We start from the raw sequence: 19,784 nt of genomic DNA, 5'->3' as shown, positions 1-19,784 counted from the left end.
GCTGAGCGATGCGGTCGCCACGGCCAGGACACGCCGTGGTCTGTGAATATACAAGCCCCATCCAAGTGCTACCTGATGATTTTCTTATGGCGTGGAAAGGCCCTCTGCGACTGAAACAGAGGTCTCTCTAGTGAACCCTCTCCCTCCTCACTTGCCACACCTGGAGGTCAAGATCTAGAAGGGTGAAAAGTCTGTAGTATACTCACCCTTATGTTATCATCCGTTTCCATAGTGGCCTGGAGTTTCCCGTTCACACTGAATGTACAGAAGCAGCCATTTTCATAGAATATGACACAATGACCCTCTCTTGAAGCCTGAATGAGTTTTGGTTTCAGGCAGTTCTCAGGACCCTCCAAAGTCCTTAATAAGTCTCCATTCATGGAATGTATGAGACATGGTCCTTCTGAGAAAAGAGAAACAAAAGACAAAATTTTTTTAATGATGACAAATGTGAAATGAATCTTGAGCACAGATCAAACAGGATCATGCAGCTGTAGCAAACCTTTAAAACTTACATATATATGTTATTTTACAAAATGTCACCTGCATGCTGGCCAGATCTCACCTTCTTCTTGGGAGAGGAGAAAGCCAAGTCCTATACATTCAAGTTCACTTCTCCTCAAGAGACAGGAAGTTAACTTTGTGAAATTTATTATGCCAAGAGATGATCAAAACAAGATGCGTTCAGAAAGGAACAGGACAAATTCCAAATCCTAGAGGAGCTTCCGGGAAGGGTGGGCCACAGTTAAACACAAGCTGCCATCAAGATCACGATGAAGCTCTGTCTGCATGTCACAGGGGCCCCAACAGCAGTGGTCGCACTGTGGGCCAGCGAGGGGACAGCTCTTTAGGGCAGCTTCGGGGGGCCTCAGCCTTCTTCCCTCCACTGCTCATTATTCACAATGAAAGAACGTCGCTGGTAGTCCACCTCCCCCCTCCTCCCCACTCCCAGTAAATTCACGCAGAGGTCCTTCTGCAAGCGAGTACACTCGCTGGCTGCCCCCAAAGCGAGTGGCACCCACACTCCCAACTCCCCAGGCTGAGCTCCAGGCTGAGCTGCCTGAGGGGGATGGAAGCTACTGCGAGTGCCTACGATCAGAGGGTTTTTACTGAATGCCTGCTACATGTTAAAGAAGGAGTAGGTAACCAGAACCGCCTGTGTGATGAGTAAGTTCTAAGAGATGCCCGAGTCAGACAAGAGGGGAGATGAGTATAAGGCCTGCTGATCTGCAAGCTAAATTACTCAGGCCTGTGGGACTTGTGAGCTGATCCCACAGGACTACCAAGAGCATGCCCCCCCCCTCCTTTTTTTAAGATTTTATTTATTTGACAGAGAGAGGCACCGTGAGAGAGGGAACACAAGCAGGGGGAGTGGGAGAGGGAGAAGCAGGCTTCCCACGGAGCAGGGAGCCCGATGCGGGACTCGATGCGGGGCTCGATCCCAGGACCCTGGGATCATGACTTGAGCTGAAGGCAGACGCTTAACGACTGAGCCACCCAGGCGCCCCAAGAGCATGCCCTTTTGAAAATCAGGTTCTCTTCTTTTTCTTGATCGCTCAGGGAGTTTATAAGTTTTTTGTGTTCTCAACATAAATACATACCAGCAGCCTCTGCTTCACATAGTCCCAGCAGCATGAATATCCATGATCACTCTTTAAATGACACCAGTCCCTCACCACAGTTCAAACTTCAGGTTTCACAGTAGTTGCATAAAGTTCACATTTTGTGACTAGCTCTTCAGTCCACAAATGACTATGTAAATAACAGATGTGCATCACAAGTGACCAACCACATCATTTCCTTGAGAGTCTGTCCGTGAGTGGTCACTGACGGTCTGTCCCTCAGTCCGTGCACACAGAGCTGTGTGGTTGTGTTGCTTCCTCATCTCCAGAGAGAAACCCACGTGACATTTTACAAAAATGGATCATCAAAAGGGACTACTGGCCAAAAGATGAAATTGCAGTAAGGAAATGAAAAGTGATAAAGCTGAGAGTGAACTTTGCACTGAATATAAATGGGATTACAGGAGAAAGAGCTGATTCTGGAAACGTTGACGTTGCTGAGAGACCGTAGATATGTAGCCAGAGGAAATCCGTGAAGGTGAACTTACATAGATTAGAAAAGGGGTTGTAACAAGAATGATGATGTCCCAGAAGTAGTGATGCCAGCAAGAACCTTCACTTTAAAGGAACCCAAGGGGGATGTTTCATGATGTTGAATGCACAGAAGATAAAATGTTGGAAGCTGACCAAAACTTAGAAAGGAGTCTGACAACTGGTCAAAGCACAGAAAAGATTCCATTCTTTATCTTAAGTTATACAAAGAGAAGGAGGCAACCACTGCTCTACTCTTGATAAGTTTCTCATGAGGAAAACACTTTAATTTTCAAAGTTTCTAATGTTTTTAAATTACAGTGTATTATGTAAATGTGAGTTTACCTGGTTTTTTTGTGCCCATATGTGTGTGTATAAAACTGTGTAAGCGAATTTTTAATGTTTTGACAAAAAATTTTAAAAGCCATGAAACAACCCCAAATGTCCCCCACTGATTGTTGCGATCACTCTACATGGCTTTCAGCTTGTATGGTCATTCTTATCATTCTTATGGTCCTGCACTACCATGCAAAGCAAGGATGACAAGGATGACCTTTACTATGATAGGTTCATTTTATATGTCTAATTTTTTGTGTGTTTTGGGTTTTTTTTTAAGATTTTATTTTTAAGTAAGCTCTATACCCAACACGGGGCTCAAACACACAACCCTGAGATCAAGAGCTGCCGGGTGCCCCTGTGTCTAATCTGAATCCCGTATAGTCTTTTTTTTTTTATTCTTATGTTAATCCCCTACATTACATCATTAGTTTTAGATGTAGTGTTCCATGATTCATTGTTTGTGCATAACACCCAGTGCTCCATGCTGAATGTGCCCTCCTCAATACCCACCACCAGGCTAACCCATCCTCCCACCCCCCTCCCCTCTAGAACCCTGTTTGTTTTTCAGAGTCCATCGTCTCTCATGGTTCGTCTACCTCTCCGTGAATCCCGTATAGTCTTAAGTACTTATATTTGCTCAGGATATATGAAATTATTGGGTATAAGAAGGAAAAAAATCTAGTAGGTATAGAATTCTTGCTACCATTATTTCATTGCCTTGACCAACTAAATTTTTAAATACAATCCCTTTGAATATTTAGTAAGTCTTGTTGGCTAGACTCAGTATTATAGTTCGAGACACAGATAAGGTGAGTCAAATACTCAATGCATCCCCACCAGATAACCTTCAAAGACAAAGGACTACAGTACTTTTTTTGTGTGTTCAGACCTCAGCTCAGGGCAGAGAGACAGAGAAATGGATAAACTCTTGAGATGGAATAAGTAGTGAATTAAAAACAGCTCCGTTCCAGGTCAGATCCTGATTTGTGGTGTGTGCTCTCTGAAAGCTTGCTTAATATCTCTGGCCTAAATACATGATGTTGTTGCAAGGGCAGACCTCCAGGCAAACCAGCTTAAGTAGCTCTCCACTCCATTCTCAATGCCATCCCGGCTCCAGCCTCATTCTGAGATTTGGAAGTTAAAACAGACCAGGTCGAGTTCCCACCAGGTGTGAGATGAAAACCAGCCTAGAGTCCAGAAGAATAAACAAATAGACAAAGATGCTCCTTGTCCCTGCCTCCCTCTTCAGAGCAATGCTGTGAAACACAATTTTCTGCAATGGTGTAAATGTTCTGTATTTATGCTCTTCAGTTCAGTAGGCACAGTCATGTGGGGGGAAGTGAACACCTGAAAAGTGGCTAGCACCACCAAGGAACTCGTCTTAAACTTTATATAGTTAACTTACACATTTTAGTTAATTTAAATAGTCCTACATGGCTAATCGCTACTGTAACACAGACAGCATAGCTTAGAGAACAAAGTGCCAAATCCATCCTTGCCAAACACCAAAAAATGCACACATTGTATGAAGGTACCACAGATTTACCTTTGGAACCACTTAACACCAGGCCTAGCTCAGCGCAGACAGCAGCACAAGTGATCTCATAGTCGTGGCCGGTCAGAATGGCTCGAGGAGTGGTGGTCTCACCTTTAGGAAGAAACAGATAAAAACAAATCAGTTCAAGTTCCTGCAGGAGATTACCTCTCTCAGCTCCTTCTACTTAAATAACCAACAACTTGTTCCTAATTCCTATAATGCCTAAATTTTTAATTCACAGTTTGGAAATCTGTCCCAAAACGCTATTTTAGCCCTAGATCCAAACTACATGCTAGAGTATGAAGACCAGTTGCTAAATTTCTAATCCTTACATGATTATAAAGCAACAGTGGTTGAAAACACAGAGTAAAATAAGACAAAGATCTGCATTGTAGAATGACTCAGATACTTCCCAAATATAAATATAAGCCCCTTGATTAGATGATTTATAGATGGATGATTATAAAAGTAGGCAGCAGCACCACCCCCTTTTCCATTGGCCCCTAAGATCCCTGTTGTAGTGAAGACAGTCTGAACTAGGACATGATATCTCAAAGTAGCCCCTCTCTTAAATGCCTATTTACTAATCTTATGTATTTTCCTGATATAGAAACCTCACAGAGGGTATTTCTCTGTGGTTCAAAGAACAGAGGGGAAATAAAGCAAACTCTTACACGTAGTTCTGATAGTGACTGAAAACTAGAGGAGGAAGGTGAGGAAAGGCTGACAGAGAATGAGTATCCAGATAATGGAAGATGTTCCCAGACATTTTCACAATAGAAGAAGTCATCCTGTATCTCAGTCCCAAAATAAAAAGAAGAAAAAAACCTGGTTGGTTAATAAGGAACCCACACCACAAACAGGCCCAGCTCAGATAAAGAGGACATGGCTCTTGATTCATGCCAAGTGGCAAGGATAAGCTGAATTCCTTATTTAGCCTGAAGAACACTATTTTCAGACCACAGTAGCCCTCCACTTTTACAGTCTCTAAAGACAAAGACACAGAAAGCCTTTATAAATGGGACTAGAGAGCAGTGTTCCATTAGCATGCTTAGATTTCCTCGATTTGGATTGGTTTCACAGGAAGATTGATAAATGATACTGTGTAACTCAAAATGGGCAAACATGCCCAGAAAAAGGTCTCTAGCACCAGCTGTGGAAGGAACAACTTGTTATCCTCTCAGGTAGGCCGGGAAAATCCAGCAGAAACCTACTGTCCTTGGAAAGGCAAATACTGGCTGTTAAAAAATTAAACTGGCGGGGTGCCTGGGTGGCTCAGTCGTTAAGCGTCTGCCTTCGGCTCAGGTCGGGACCCCAGGGTCCTGGGATCGAGCCCCACATCGGGCTCCCTGTTCAGCGGGAAGCCTGCTTCTCCCTCTCCTACTCCCCCTGCTTGTGTTCCCTCTCTCACTATGTCTCTCTCTGTCAAATAATAATAAAATCTTTAAAAAAAAAAAAATCAAACTAGCCTCCAACGCAGTGGTTTTTGTGATGGGTCACAGTGGATTCTCTGAAATTTCATGCAAAATATATGTACATGCCTATGTTTTTCTGGGAGGATGGTGAGGGGAGGAAGGGAGGAAGCTTTTACTGAATGCACCGAGATCCATGACCAAAAACGGGGGGGGGGGGGGCGGGGAGGCTCTCCTATGGACATAGGGGCCTAGTTTCTGTGCTTCCTGCCCCCCTTCAGCTGGAGCCTACAGTTACTTCATGTCTAGCCATTACAAAGAATTATTACGATGCATTTATTGTCGTACATAATGTATAGCTGTGTCCCCACAGAGTGCCTCGTGGCTTCTGGGGACTGTTAAGTACTTCTGCAATGAAATGTAAGTAGAGGGCCATCATATCAAACCGCATCGGCTGTGCCATGTGCAGCCCGACACTGGGACTGGCCTCCATGCTTAGTGACAGAGGGAGATGTCAAATGACATATTAAAAGGCAAGGGCATGAGTGGAATAAGGGGCTTGGTTTCTTTTGATTCAAAGTTTATAAACTGTGAGGGAAACCCACCTTAATTACAAAGTTCATTTGACATTTTGCAAACCACAAATTATTTGTTATAAGAGCAACTATGTTTTTTTCCTTAAAAAGTACACAAATTTGGGAAATTTTTTTCAGAAAAAGAGGAAATAATGTAAGCCAATCTGAACTACTTAACTTTCTGTTAGAGATCAGCTTTGCCACAAAAATTAGAAATAAGTATGTTTTAAAAGGTTACCTAGAGTTAGCCCTGATTCATTGTTCCCCCTTTCCCAAGAGGCTCTACATTCTACAAAATACTGTACATTATTTTCAAAATTAATGTTTAATTATATATATTGGCAGCCTTTTAAAATCAAGAATTAAAATCATTAAGCTCTAAGGAATACATTTTTAATGTGATTTTTCCTTTTTTGTTTTCATAAGTTACTATTTTATTGAGGTGGAGAGATTTGTGTTTTAACTTGAGTTGTCTTGGAATTCCTTAGTGGGAAATGAAAGCTTGAAGGAAAACTGATGGCAACTGAAAGCAATCTAAAGTGTAAGCCAAAGTAAACAAAGGACAGATGGATAATGGACCCAGAAAATGTTGTCATTTAGGCATGTCAGTGCTAACGTTTTGTTTTCTAGATCTAAGAATTTTTTCTCGGGGACATAGTGAGGAAGTAAGAAAATTGCTAATTATATTTAACATAAGAGTTGAAATATGAGAATTTTCTAGGACTATAAAGTTAGAGTTTAAGAAGCCTCATGATTAAGCCCATAAAGTGGGTTGAGATAAAAGCATTCTTTTTTGTAAACTCATAATTAAAATTTTTTGTAAGTATGCTTTACTTACGAAATACAAGTTTCCAAATGATCCACATTATACCAATCATTTCTCCCTCCACAAGTCAGAAGATACACACATACTGCATGATTTCAAAACTGAAAAAGATTTTTCTTTTCCTAGAGCCTGATCTCTAAATAAAGAATTGTTCAGTGCTGGGACTTTGGCTTCAAAGTTTGGCAAAATGTTCTCTAACCCAGGAAGCAGGTTAGACAGTTCAGGAAATATAGAAGAAAAAAAAAGGAAAGGAAAAGAAAAACAACAAATTAAAAACATAAGGGTAAACTTATGACCATTGGGTTGTTCTCAGGTAACTGGTTTCACAAACACTTGCTGGATTTCCAGTAAGAAGACTGTGCTACTTAACATTCCCTCCCCTTTAGAAAATACACATTAATAGCCCCTAAAAATCCACATACAAGAATATAAGGAGGGATATCAAATCCTCTTAAAATAAGCTGTTTGCAGTCTTGTTTAAAGACTGAACTGTGTACTTCCTTTATTATCTGCTATGCAGATTGAGTGTATTCTTTACATTTTGTCATCACAAAAATCTGTTCACAGTAAATACTTGTTGGATTAAGTATTAAAATTTCACTAGAGCAAATAGAAATTATATGATATGGGACTTAAATCCAACAGATCCAAACTGTTTAAATTCAACGGATATTTTGGGGACCACCTGGAATAAAATTACTAAGGGTAGAGGCGAAATCAGAGGCAGAACACAGGCTTTATATGTGGCTCACAGAATCTATTTATTTCTCTGTAGTTACACTGCTGTACATCACCCTGGATCACAGAGCCCAGCAATAACCTCCTACAGAAAGGAAAGGTTAAAAAACTGCTCCATATCTGTGCATATTTGTTTGGAAAGTCTAGAAACGAAATCTAGGAACCATGTAACTCATTGCCATGGTAGCACTCACATCCCATCCTCATGCCAGCCCTGAGAGTTAATACTTGGGCGGGGGGAGGGGAAGAAAGCAGCTCAAATAAAACAATACTGGCCATACATTACTTTTTCAAAGACCCCAAAGCTATCACCATTTTTTACTGAAGTCTCTAAAGCAAAGAGCAGAAAAAAAAAAAAAAAAGTCTTCTGAAAAATATCAGATTAATTCATTGATAAAAATTTGCAGTGTTAATGGATACAAGAAGTCTTTACTTTTGCTTCCTGGGGTAGTAGGATCTACCAAAAGCTAGATCATAAAGCAGAACAGATTCCTTTAAGAATCTTTTAAAGTCCTACTGCTTGAAAAATCGTCATGGCTTTCAATAAAGCTGAGAGAAAAATTTATCTTGCTGCTAGTTTAAGGGGCTACACTTCAAACTCTTCTTAAAGAAAAATAAAAAGAGAAAGAGGATAGACTTCTTGGACTGCTTTGAAAAGCTTGAGCAATTACTTCAAAGGAAAGGGTGTCTTTGTCCAGAGAGCAGGTTTATAACTACTGATGCAAATCCTAACCAAAGGCTGAAAAGGATACTCAGTGCATCTTTATGGATGGCCTTAAAGGAAGATGAACAAGTCAAAGGAGATTAAAGACAGCCCAAATCCTGCCAAGAATACCAGGACACACCAGTTTTTACAGATGTGCTTTTCTCAGTACATAATACTGGAAATATCAGTACAAATTTACAGACACTATTCTAACAACCCAACTTGAATTTAAGCAGCACAGGATCTCCATAATACCCATTTAGCATTTATACTGGACCTATGTTTTAAAATATTAGGTGACATGTTTTACACCATTAGGCAGAATAACAAGTGTTTTTATTAAATGTGTTTCTTTGGTGCCCTCATAACTAAGTATATTTCTCCAGCAAATGGACCCTGAACCACTTAGAGTTATACCTCAAAGAAGAGAAGAGGAAAAAGTAATTTTCTCTAGCACCCTGTTCATAAATATTCAATGAGAAAAATATTTCAAAAGATATGTCTCCATTAAGGCAAGGAGAATTAATAATCCAGGTAAAAACCAAACAGACATGTATTTCTGGCAAACTTTTGACTTACATTTTAAAAAATAAAGTTCTTGGTATTTTTGGCATCATCTCCTCAGTCTTACGAAAATTAAATTACTTCAAAATGTACTACGAAGTTCTCATTAGCAGTTTCAATATGTTATTAGCAGAGAGAGAATCCCCTTCACTCATTCCTCATTTTTAAAATACCATTTATTATGAAACAAAGTTTGGTTCAATATCTCCCTATCCCTATGTTTGTAGAAATTAAATTAGTTCTTTCAATTAATACTTAGTTTAGATGACTCCTGGACCAAAAGTTAACATTTCCCAATTGCTTTCTCATTCATTCACTTACTCCTTTGTTCACTTAACAGCTTTATTGGATATATATTATGTGTAATGCACTGTGGAAACCAAGAGGAGAATAAAATATAGTATTGTATTGGCAAATGACTTGATTCTAAATGGTCACTGGATCAGGTTTTGTTACCTTACTATAAACCTGCAAATTATAAATACCTATAATTGGAAAGGTCAAAAAGCTGTACTGAAGTTCAAACTCTTTGTTACAAATGAATTTTTATACAAAATGAATATTTCACAGCAATTAATAAAGTCCTTAAATAAAAACAACTGATATAATTTTCCACATTATTAAAATGTAATACCATCTGACCTCTTAGAGAAGTAAAACAAAATATGAAACCCGGCTTTGTTAAAAAAATCATTTCAATAGAGTATTCATTCTGAAAGAAAACACAAGTTTAAGAACCTAAATATATGTTACTAAGTATACATAGATTTTTTATAATCTAAGTATTATATAATATATGCCAGTCATTTCCTAAAGATGGATACTTCTATTTTGCACATGCCTTTTGTTCCATTTTAATTACATTTTGATTACTACAACACGGAGGGAAAAAAAGTCATGTGAAAACTGTACACTAAGCTTTCTCATGTGGCTCACCGTAACGGCAAACCGACAAAGGAAATGGCTTTCTGAGGCGGAAATGAGGTTAGCTACTAAATGTTCCTTAAACCTTTCCCATTAACTTCCTAATGTCCCGATGGGAATTATAACACTATATTTTAATTATGCAAAGGGAAATTATTTGAAATTTGTTCTATTCCTTCTATCTCCACAAACCCTTCTCCCCCTCTCTATTCATCGTGGTCTCTTTGGTGAAAAACATGCTAATTTGGTTAAACATATAGACTATGGAAAATAAGCCAAAGCTGCATTTAGGATGGGACAACCATAAGACAGCAAATTTTGGTAGCTTCCTCTTGTAAATAATATTAGAATTATTAATGCAAGACAAGATAATGTTGGTACAAAATTCCATTTTAAGTTCTTGGTTTATAATCTTCCTCCTCTCTGTCTCCATCTCTGTGTGCATTTCTTTCTCTCTTCTAAGCAATACTGGAAAATGTGTTTGTGTGAGTATGTACCTACAATTGTATACTTAAAGTATAACCCTAAATTGTGTAATGATATTAAAAAATACAAAATCCTGGGGCACCCAGGTGGCTCAGTTGGTTAAGCATATGACTTTAAAAAAATTTTTTTTTAAAGATTTTATTTATTTATCAGAGAGAGAGAGCACAAGCAGGGGGAGTGGCAGGCAGAGAGAGAAGCAGGCTTCCCGCCAAGCAGGGAGCCTGATGCAGGGCTCGATCCCAGGACCCTGGGATCATGACCTGAGCCAAAGGCAGATGCTTAACTGACTGAGCCACCCAGGCATCCCAAGCAATGACTCTTGATTTGGGCTCAGGTCAAGACCTCAGAGTCATTAAGACTGTCATGAGACTAAGCCACTCCCCCCATGTCAGGCTCTGTGCTGGGGGTGGAGCTGCTTAAGATTCTCTCTCCCTCTGCCTCTGTCCCCCTTCCCCCACTTGAGCACTCTCTCTAAAAAAACAAAAACCCCCACAAAATCCTGGGGTGCCTGGGTGGCTCAGTGGGTTAAGCGTTTGCCTTCTTGTGATCCCAGGGTCCTGGCCCAGGACGGGTTCCCTGCTCAGCAAGGAGTCTGATTCTCCCTCTCCCTTTGCCCCTCCCCCCTGCTCATGCTCTCTCTATCTCAAAATAAATAAATAAAATCTTAAAACTAACTAAATAAAAATAAATAAAAACTCAAAATCCTAATGATATATACTGTCCTAAGAATTCAGTTTAGCAAAATTATCTCTGTATTGTCCTTTGTAAATACAAAGCATGCCTTAGTGACAGGATTGCATCAAATTTTCTATAGCTCATGGTGCAATTAATCAAAATAAAAGTGCAGTACAGTTTAGTGATCAAGAATGGCACCTCTGGGGGCGCCTGGGTGGCTCAGTCATTAGGAGTCTGCCTTTGGCTCAGGTCATGATCCCAGGGTTCTGGGACTGAGCCCTGCATCAGGCTCCCTGCTCTGCGGGGAGTCTGCTTCTCCCTCTCCCACTCCCCCCTGCTGGTGTTCCCTCTCTCGCTGTGTCTCTATCAAATAAATAAATAAAATCTTAAAAAAAAAAAAAAAAAGAATGGCACCTTTGGCCTAGAGTGCTAGCTATGTGACCTCCCTTGGGCATGTTCTCATAGTTTCAGTAAGATCTAGGAGCTTCAAGGCCCAGGGCAGCAAGTAAAGACATATTTATAATCTCTCTGTGCCTCATCTATAAAACAAGGATAACAGTAGTAATTACCACACAGGACTACTATGTAAAGCGCTTTTTTTTTTTTTTCCTTATGTTAATCCCCATACATTACATCATTAGTTTTAGATGAAGTGTTCCATGATTCATTGTTTGTGCACAACACCCAGTGCTCCATGCAGAATGTGCCCTCCTCAATACCCACCACCAGGCTAACCCATCCTCCCACCCCCCTCCCCTCCAGAACCCTGTTTGTTTTTCAGAGTCGGTCGTCTCTCATGGTTCGTCTACCCCTCCGATTTCCCCCGCTTCATTCTTCCCCTCCCGCTACCTTCTTCTTCTTCTTCTTTTTTTTTTCTTGACATATATTGCATTATTTGTTTCAGAGGTACAGATCTGAGATTCAACAGTCTTGCACAATTCACAGCGCTTACCAGAGCACATACCCTCCCCAGTGTCTATCACCCAGTCCCCCCATCCCTCCCACCCCAGCCCCCACTCCAGCAACCCTGTTTGTTTCCTACAATTAAGAATTCCTCATATCAGTGAGTGTAAAGCGCTTTTGATGGTGCCCAGTATGAAGTGAACATCCAGCAAGTATCACCTAGGAGTAAAGTAGTACTAGTAATAGTAGAATGATCTTCACTCTCTGTTGTAGACACTCCTTTCAGCAAAAGTGTATCTGATCCTATGCTGCATAAGTGAAAATTAGAGATGGTTCTGATTATTTTTGTTTTTTGTCATTTTTTTGTTTCTTAATTTCTAAAAAATCATACTTTGATTTCTCCCGTTCTTCCTTTTCTTAGACTTTCCAACCTTTCCTAACAATCCATATAAATTCTGATAAAACTAATATCTAGAAACCTAGAGCAGGAAGTGAAGGTATATTAATATAATTAGGTATTCCACCCCAATGTATCTTTATTGTCTCTGATTATCAAAGTAATACATGCTCATTATAAAACATTCAGATAATTTAGTAAATTATGGAGAAGGAAATGAAAAAACTGCCTCTAAATTCCATTACCTATAAATAACCATTGCTAAATAACATAATAAAAAACATTTTGCTGGCTGTCATTCTGGACTTTTTTCTATGCATAAATATACACATTCTGAATTTGACACCAATAGCAAAGGCAACAAAAGCAAAAAATAAACAAGTAAGACTACTTCAAACTAAAATGCTTCTGCAGAACAAAAGAAACCACCAACAAAATGAAAAGGCAACCTATGAGAAAATGCTTGCAAATCATATATCTGATAAAATCCAAAATAAGTAAAAGAGCTCATACAACTCAATAGCAAAGAAACAAACATAAAACAATCTGCTTTTTAAAAAATGGGCAGAGGAATGAATGAATGAATGAATGAATGAATGAATGAATGGCAGAGGATGTGAATAGGTATTTTTTCCAAAGAAGACATACAGATGGCCAACAGGTACATAAAAAGGTGCTCAACATCACTCATCATCAGGGAAATACAAATCAAAAGCACAATGAGCTATCATCTCACAACTGTTAGAATAGCTGTTATCAAAAGGACAATAAATAGCTGCGCCCGGCTGGCTCAGCCAGGAGACCATGCGTCTCTTGAGCTCAGGGTTGGGAGTTCAAGCCCCATGTTGGTATAGAGATTACTTAAAAATAAAATCTTAAAAAAAAAAGTCACTTTCACTTAAGACTATCCTTAAAACAAAAACAAAAACAATGGATAATAAATAACAAGTGTTGGAGAGGATGTAGAGAAGAGGGAACCCTCAGGCACTGTTGGTGGGAATGTAGATTGCTGTAGCAACTATGGAAAGCAGTATGGAGGTTCCTCAAAAAATCAAAAATAGAACTATCATATGATACAGCAATTCCACTTCTGGGTATCTATCTGAAGGACATGAAAACACAACCTTGAAAAGATATCTACACTCTCATGTTCACTGCAGCATTATGTATAATAGCCAAGACATAGAAACAACCTGTATCCACCAAGGGATGAATGGATAAAGAAAATGGGATATATATATATATATCAGTGTATTATTATTCATTCATAAAAAAAGAGGAGATCCTGCCATTTGTGACAACAGGATGGACCTTGAGGGCATTATGCTAAGTGAAATAAGCCAGACTGAGAAAGAAAAATACTTTATAATCTCATTTATGTGTGGAATGAAAAAAACCCCAAAACCAAACAAACAAAAAGACTGAATTTAGAAATACAAAGAACACACTGGTAATTGGTGGGGAGGGGAGATGGCAAAGGTGGTCAAAAGGTATAAACTTTTGATTATAACATAAGTAAATCCTGGTAATGTACAGCATGGTGACTATAGTTAACAATACTACATTGTATATTTTTAAGTTGCTAAGAGTAGATTCTCATCACAGGGAAAAAAATTATAACTATGTGTGATGACGGATGTTACCTAAATAAATTGTGGTGATCATTCTGCAATATATACATATATCAAGTCACTATGTTGTACACCTGAAACTAATGTTTTATATGTCCATTTTATCGCAATTAAAAAAAAGAAACATCCTGATCCCATTCACCCCAAGGAAATAAAGCAATCTCTCAGTTGTAGAAAATTACAAGCTACAAGAATAAAAGCTAAAAAGTTTAGCAGTCATGAAGCCTTAGCCATGGGAGGCATAAAGAATTCTAAGGATTTTTTCCTAACTAAAAATACTTCAATCTAGAATCTGAAGCCTGACCAAGCCTATTTGTGAGCAAAATTACTTTAAAGACTAGAGCAATTGTTGCTTTGTAAAAGAAATCATTAGAAGCATTTAAGTATTTAATTTCATATAAAAATGGGTCTCTTTTAATAGTCTCAGGAATATCTAAAGTATGAGGTACATATACACAAAACTATCAGACAATTTCTCTAATGAAATGCACTTTTTGGAAGGTGATAAAGTCAGTCTAATACATTGTTCCAGGAGGTCTTGATTAAATGTGTCCTTGTAGTGGTTCTCCAATAATGTTACACACACACACACACACACACACGCATGCGCACACACATACCCCCAATATTCAAAAATTAGAAGAATCCCGCTTTTAGGGACAGAAGAAGTAGCTTGCAGTTTTGCAATTTCAGGGCATATTCAGTTTCAATTAAATGAAAGAAGAAACATTCAAAAATTTTTTTGAGAACTTCAGTTGACTAGAGGGAACTTATATCTCCTTACATTAGTTCTACCAATTTTTTTAAATTAAATTTTCCATCTGAGCATAAAGTATTAGACAAGCAACTTTCCTTGGTGTGGCACTATTAAAATCTACACATGAAGATACTCAGTTTCAATTTGAGGGCATAAATCATCAGTTCTTCTGTTCTCATATTTATATGACTATAGCCTACGGCTTAATGGTATAGTCATTTTTCTCTGCAACTAAACAAGGTAAATAAATGTGATATATTGGCACATCACCCCACCACTCTGCATATGGTGCACATTAAGGTTGTATTCATTTGCCATATGAATATAATTCCTTTTACCACATCTACTATTAGTTACAAGCAGTAAATACAGAGTTGTTTTGCTGGAATTTGAGGGCCTGCATTACATCATGGAGCACTAAACATCCTGGACCTTCTGGAGAATTTCATAAACGTAGTAGTTTAATGTCACCTGAACTTGAACACTGCCAACATACTGCTTCAAACCCAACTTGATGAATTCTTCAAGAAGAAGAGAAAAATACAGGGTAGTCTTAGTGTTAGTACAACAGTGTACGCCAAAAGTCAGGCCACAAGGAAAGGTCTCGGGGAGGTAAATACAAGAACTCATGCTCTAGACAATCGGATCAAGGGTCAAGGTATAAGAAGGCTACTTGTTTCAAGCATTGCTTTCATATTCAGAATCAAGTGAACATAAGGTTAAAATATCCAAATTTTCTTCCACTGTAGCTTACTGAAGACCTGTGATCTCAAGAAGGTAAGAGTTTGTCTCATGACAAACTGATGCTTTGTTTCATTAGGTATAGGTTGTGCTTACTTTTTCCTTAAACAATAGCTTATTATAAATTTCCAAATCCACCTGAGGGTGGGGGAAAAAGAAGGAAGAAAGTGATTTCTTTTACACACTTACATGGTTCAACACAAATGTACGTACCTTGGCATTTATGACCATAAATAATATATCAATTAAATTAAAACAAAGTACAGCTGACATTATCAAGTACTGATTTTCAAGTTTACCAACATGAAGTCCCCAAGTATATCCAGCAGATGGTGCTCTAGGACACCTACTTACAGAGAGTAGTACTGTTTGTGTTACATACACCTATAGTTTGGCGAGACAAAGAATAAGGATTTATCAGTAGCTTCAGTAAAACATATTAGGCTTTATGATAAAGAACATAATTCCTAAATATGTGCACAAAAATGTACATATGCATAAGCACATGTGCACAGAAGCAACCAGTAAATAATTCACACCTGGACATATAATGATACTACTTTTCTTACAGACTGATGAGTAGTCCATGTATATCAGTGGTATTTACAGTCATATGGCAAGATCATTCTAAATTCATTAAAAAAAAATTTAGAATGCCTGAAAGTTAGAATTCATTTTTAATTGTAGCAGGAATGTCTCATTAGGGTGATACTAGTAAAATTAACAATAGTAGGATTTACGATAATGACGTAAGTGATTGATGAGAGTATAACAAAATGAAGTTTTAGACAGAGAAAAAGCAGGGCAGCCATGGCATACAGTACTTTAAAAAACAGCTCTGTGGTCTGTTAGTGCTAGCCTTATGGTTAATAAAACCTTCTTTCTAATTAATGGTGCTGAAATATTCTTAAAGAACAGAATCTTGTTGTTATGAAAAAAACTTAAATAGTTGTGTGGTTTTTTTTTTTTCTTCCAGTAGACGCCATTCCCATAAAGGAGAAAGCTGACATAGATTAGCATGTCTGATTGCAAAGAGGAAAAAAAAATGCCACCTTTCAATCAAATCAAAAACAGAATGTGAGAATGGAAAAGTACTTTACTGAAATACTATATACACACATCCACACAACACCCTCACAGTCAGCAACCATTTGTTTCTCAAGCTAATCAACTGTGGCTTTTAAAAAATTACTCAGAAGCCTGAAAATACTTAATAAGCATTTATTTTTAAATGCTTAATAAGCATTTAATTTTAAGTTTATGAACTAGTAATACAATATAAAAATCGTAGATAATAACTATTTTGTAAATTTTCATCTTGCTTATAAAATCATTTCAAAGGTTAAAGTATTTAAATGTCAACTGAAGGCACTGGGGGATATTTTCTCCAAAATTTGCAGATATACAGTCTGTATAGCATTATTCTGATAGAAAAACAAGTGTTTCAGGAAAAGCATTTCGGTACACAAATTCAGTTCTAAAACACAAAGAGTACTAGGGCAACGGGAGATATGCATCCATGTAGAAAATACCTCTCATTAAAATGTTCTTGGCTAATTTTATTTAAAAATCTACAACTAAATGGAATTGTATCTTAATTTTTCTTCTCAGTAAGAAAACTGCATTCCACAGGAGATAATCATCACAAAACGAGTCAAAGATGAAAAACTATCTGTTATACAGGAAAACAAGGCTTTTGCCACGTGATCTAAGCAGAGTTTATAAAACATGTATATCCTTTTAAAAGCCCAAGTTATACTAAATATAGGTTTTATCCAGCTGAATTAGCCGGATTTTGCCCAAGCAATGTGTATTTTAGTACTGGATAACATGATTTTTAAAAAATAGGAATAAAGCTGTGAACTTTCCATATAGCACTAACATCAGATTTGTAGAAAACGGCGCAGGCGTATGACCCTAGGAAGGAAAATTACTAGCTTATTCTCATAATTTTTGAAAACAAACAAAACAAAACAAAACAAAACCCACAAACTAAATGCTTGAATGAGACCTATAAAATGCAGAAAAAGTAATAGCTTAGTTTTCTTTAGCTTTCCCTTCAAGAAAGAAAAAAAGTCTGTATTCAAAAATTTAAGTTGAGGCGTTGTGTGCATTTATTGACCAGACTGAAATTATATAAAAAAAAAAAAAAAAAAAAAGTGGCTGTTTCTTAAAAGGTCATTTATATTGCATCCAGGCGATACAACATAGGAATAAGCATAACCTAAAATTCCTCATCTGAAAAGCTCTGACTTCAGCAGCTGGATCGTGGAGCCATCAACAAGCCAGAGGCTTATAAAATCCAAACCAGCTTGCATGAATGTGTAAAACACAGTCCACACGCGTGGTAAAAATGTCTTTGTTTTTGTTTGTCATTTTCTTTTGAAAAGCTTGGACCAACTTGTTCATTTTTCTATTCTAATGTGTGGAAATTCTCATTATATGAAAAAGTGCCTATTTGTCTTTCTCCCAGATTCATCCTTCAAAGCTAAAGCAAAATTAGATTGGGACATCAGACGCTATAAAAGGGCCAGAAAGGATGAGGTTCACTTTGAGAAAGGTAATTTAATTTAGTCAAGATACATTACAATTTTCTAAAATTTTTATTAGATGTGCTGTTATGTTATTATTTTTTTTCCTTTTCATTACCAGCATTCCTAGGAGTTAATGTCCACCATACTGCAGACAATGAGAGGGTACAGATGAAGTGCTTATGAAAAATATAACATTATAATATACACTCTAATGCCAAAAGGATGGTGTTTATGTGGTGATTTATTTGCTCTAAGCATTCTGTGCTTCTGATAACACCTTAAGTCAGTTACTATTGTTGCTTTCATTTTACAGACAAGACAGAAGGACCACAGCAAAGCTCGGAACTTAGATTTGCTTCACTTCAAACTCCAGGATTTGGTCAATGCTACTTGATTCATTTTTTTAGAAGACATGCATGTAAAAACCATCTCTAGGATGATTTATAAGGTATTTAAATATATATTTCTCCCTTCTGGAAAAGCTGAATATTTCTAGTTCTAAAATACACTTTAATTTCTGAGTAACGGCCATTACATATAAGTGTAGCTAATAAGCCTTTTAGCTACTTCTCAGAGTACACATTGGTAATGACCATGTATAACATAGAGAACACAGTTAGGTCAAGGAAGTAAAAACAAAAACCAAACAAAAAATCTTTTTCTTGTGTTTGGAATGCTGTATGCGCATGAAACACATTATTTTAAGGCAAGAGAAAGTACTTCCTAAATATTTCTAGCTAAGTAACAAACTGTATATTTATTATTTATGTCAAGCCTAGGTTTGTCTTAGATGATTTACTGAATCTTGGTAACTAAATTTATAGACAGAGGAAAAAAAGAAATTGAAAGTAGACCCTCCTAAAAGGCCAGAAATAAAGAGCAGAATGTAAGGGTCCATAATGTAAAGAACACGAAGTACTTTTCAAACGAAAGTGAAAAACAAAATCCCTGAAGTCTACATGTTTAAAAATTTTATTGTAATTACATATAAAATGCAGATGCCTGTATAAATATGTGGAATACACACACGGACACATTACCCTCCCATTTAAACACATACACTGAGTTTGACCTGATCACAAAGACTGTATTATCCAAAGCATCACAGCCTTAAAGTGATTTTTCATATTCTATTTGTATAGGGAATCATCCCTGATTTGAGTAATGTAAGAAATATACATTAGAGGATTTAATAAAAATTATGTTTACCCATTTACACAAAACAAAAAAGCATAAACAGCTTTTATAAAATACGTCCCAAATACTTCTTTTAAAATTATACACTGGTTTTTGGCTAAGTATTTTTTAAAAGGTTTCATTTTTAATCAAATACTACACACTCAATAAGCACAGCTTGAAGAAGTCAATCCAAAATGTGATGGACTAAAGCGTATTCAGACTGTTTCATAATTTGGAGTTAAGTGACAGAAGTTAAGTACCACGATATTCAGGTAAAGCAATCAGGGACAAAATGGTGCTTCCTTAACCAAATACAGTGCAACTTGCTTTAAATTAAGAAACTGTAAATATTTAAGAGCAGTTAAAATGCTCTACCTTATGAAGTAAAAATCTTAAAAGCTGTTCTTGCAGGAACTCTTCAGTGTTGTCATAATAATTTTAATTAAATTCTCATTTTTCAGGTGGTCCCTTTAATTGTTTTTTCCTACTTCTTAATGTGTTTTTCTAAAGCCATTTCTTTTCTGCAGCTGTGTGCGATTGGTTTTAATGGTAGCTGCTTCCTTTTTTTGCCTTCTGTGAATTACAATTTTAAATGGTTACACATTTTTTGTTTTACTGCCTTCAGCATAGTTTCATAAAGATGTTTAAGGCTGTTGGTGAACATTTTCATTTCCCATCTGAAAAACCAAGAGCCAATTTGAATATTCCATATTGGCCTTTTATGACCTGTTTTATCTTTTAATATGTAAATGAAAGCATATTCTTTA

General features: G+C 37.3%; 1 protein-coding gene across 5 annotated transcripts in view; it reads right to left on the bottom strand.

Moving 5' to 3' along the window:
* Positions 1–19,784, bottom strand: part of LRBA (LPS responsive beige-like anchor protein) — an 834,672-nt gene that overhangs the window by 12,287 nt on the left and 802,601 nt on the right. For all 5 annotated transcript variants that reach the window (XM_035022918.1, XM_035022919.1, XM_035022917.1 and 2 more), the window contains 2 exons: positions 3,979–4,080; positions 207–403 (listed from right to left, as the gene is read on the bottom strand). In XM_035022918.1, the coding sequence (XP_034878809.1) occupies positions 207–403; positions 3,979–4,080 (299 nt within the window). The remainder of the gene's footprint in view (positions 1–206; positions 404–3,978; positions 4,081–19,784) is intronic.

The sequence above is a fragment of the Mirounga leonina genome, unplaced genomic scaffold (assembly GCF_011800145.1).
Source record: "Mirounga leonina isolate KUSES-001 unplaced genomic scaffold, KU_Mleo_1.0 Mir_176, whole genome shotgun sequence".
Lineage (NCBI taxonomy): Eukaryota > Metazoa > Chordata > Mammalia > Carnivora > Phocidae > Mirounga > Mirounga leonina.
Note: the sequence above shows the minus strand (reverse complement) of the source record. Positions and strands in the feature narration are given on the sequence as shown.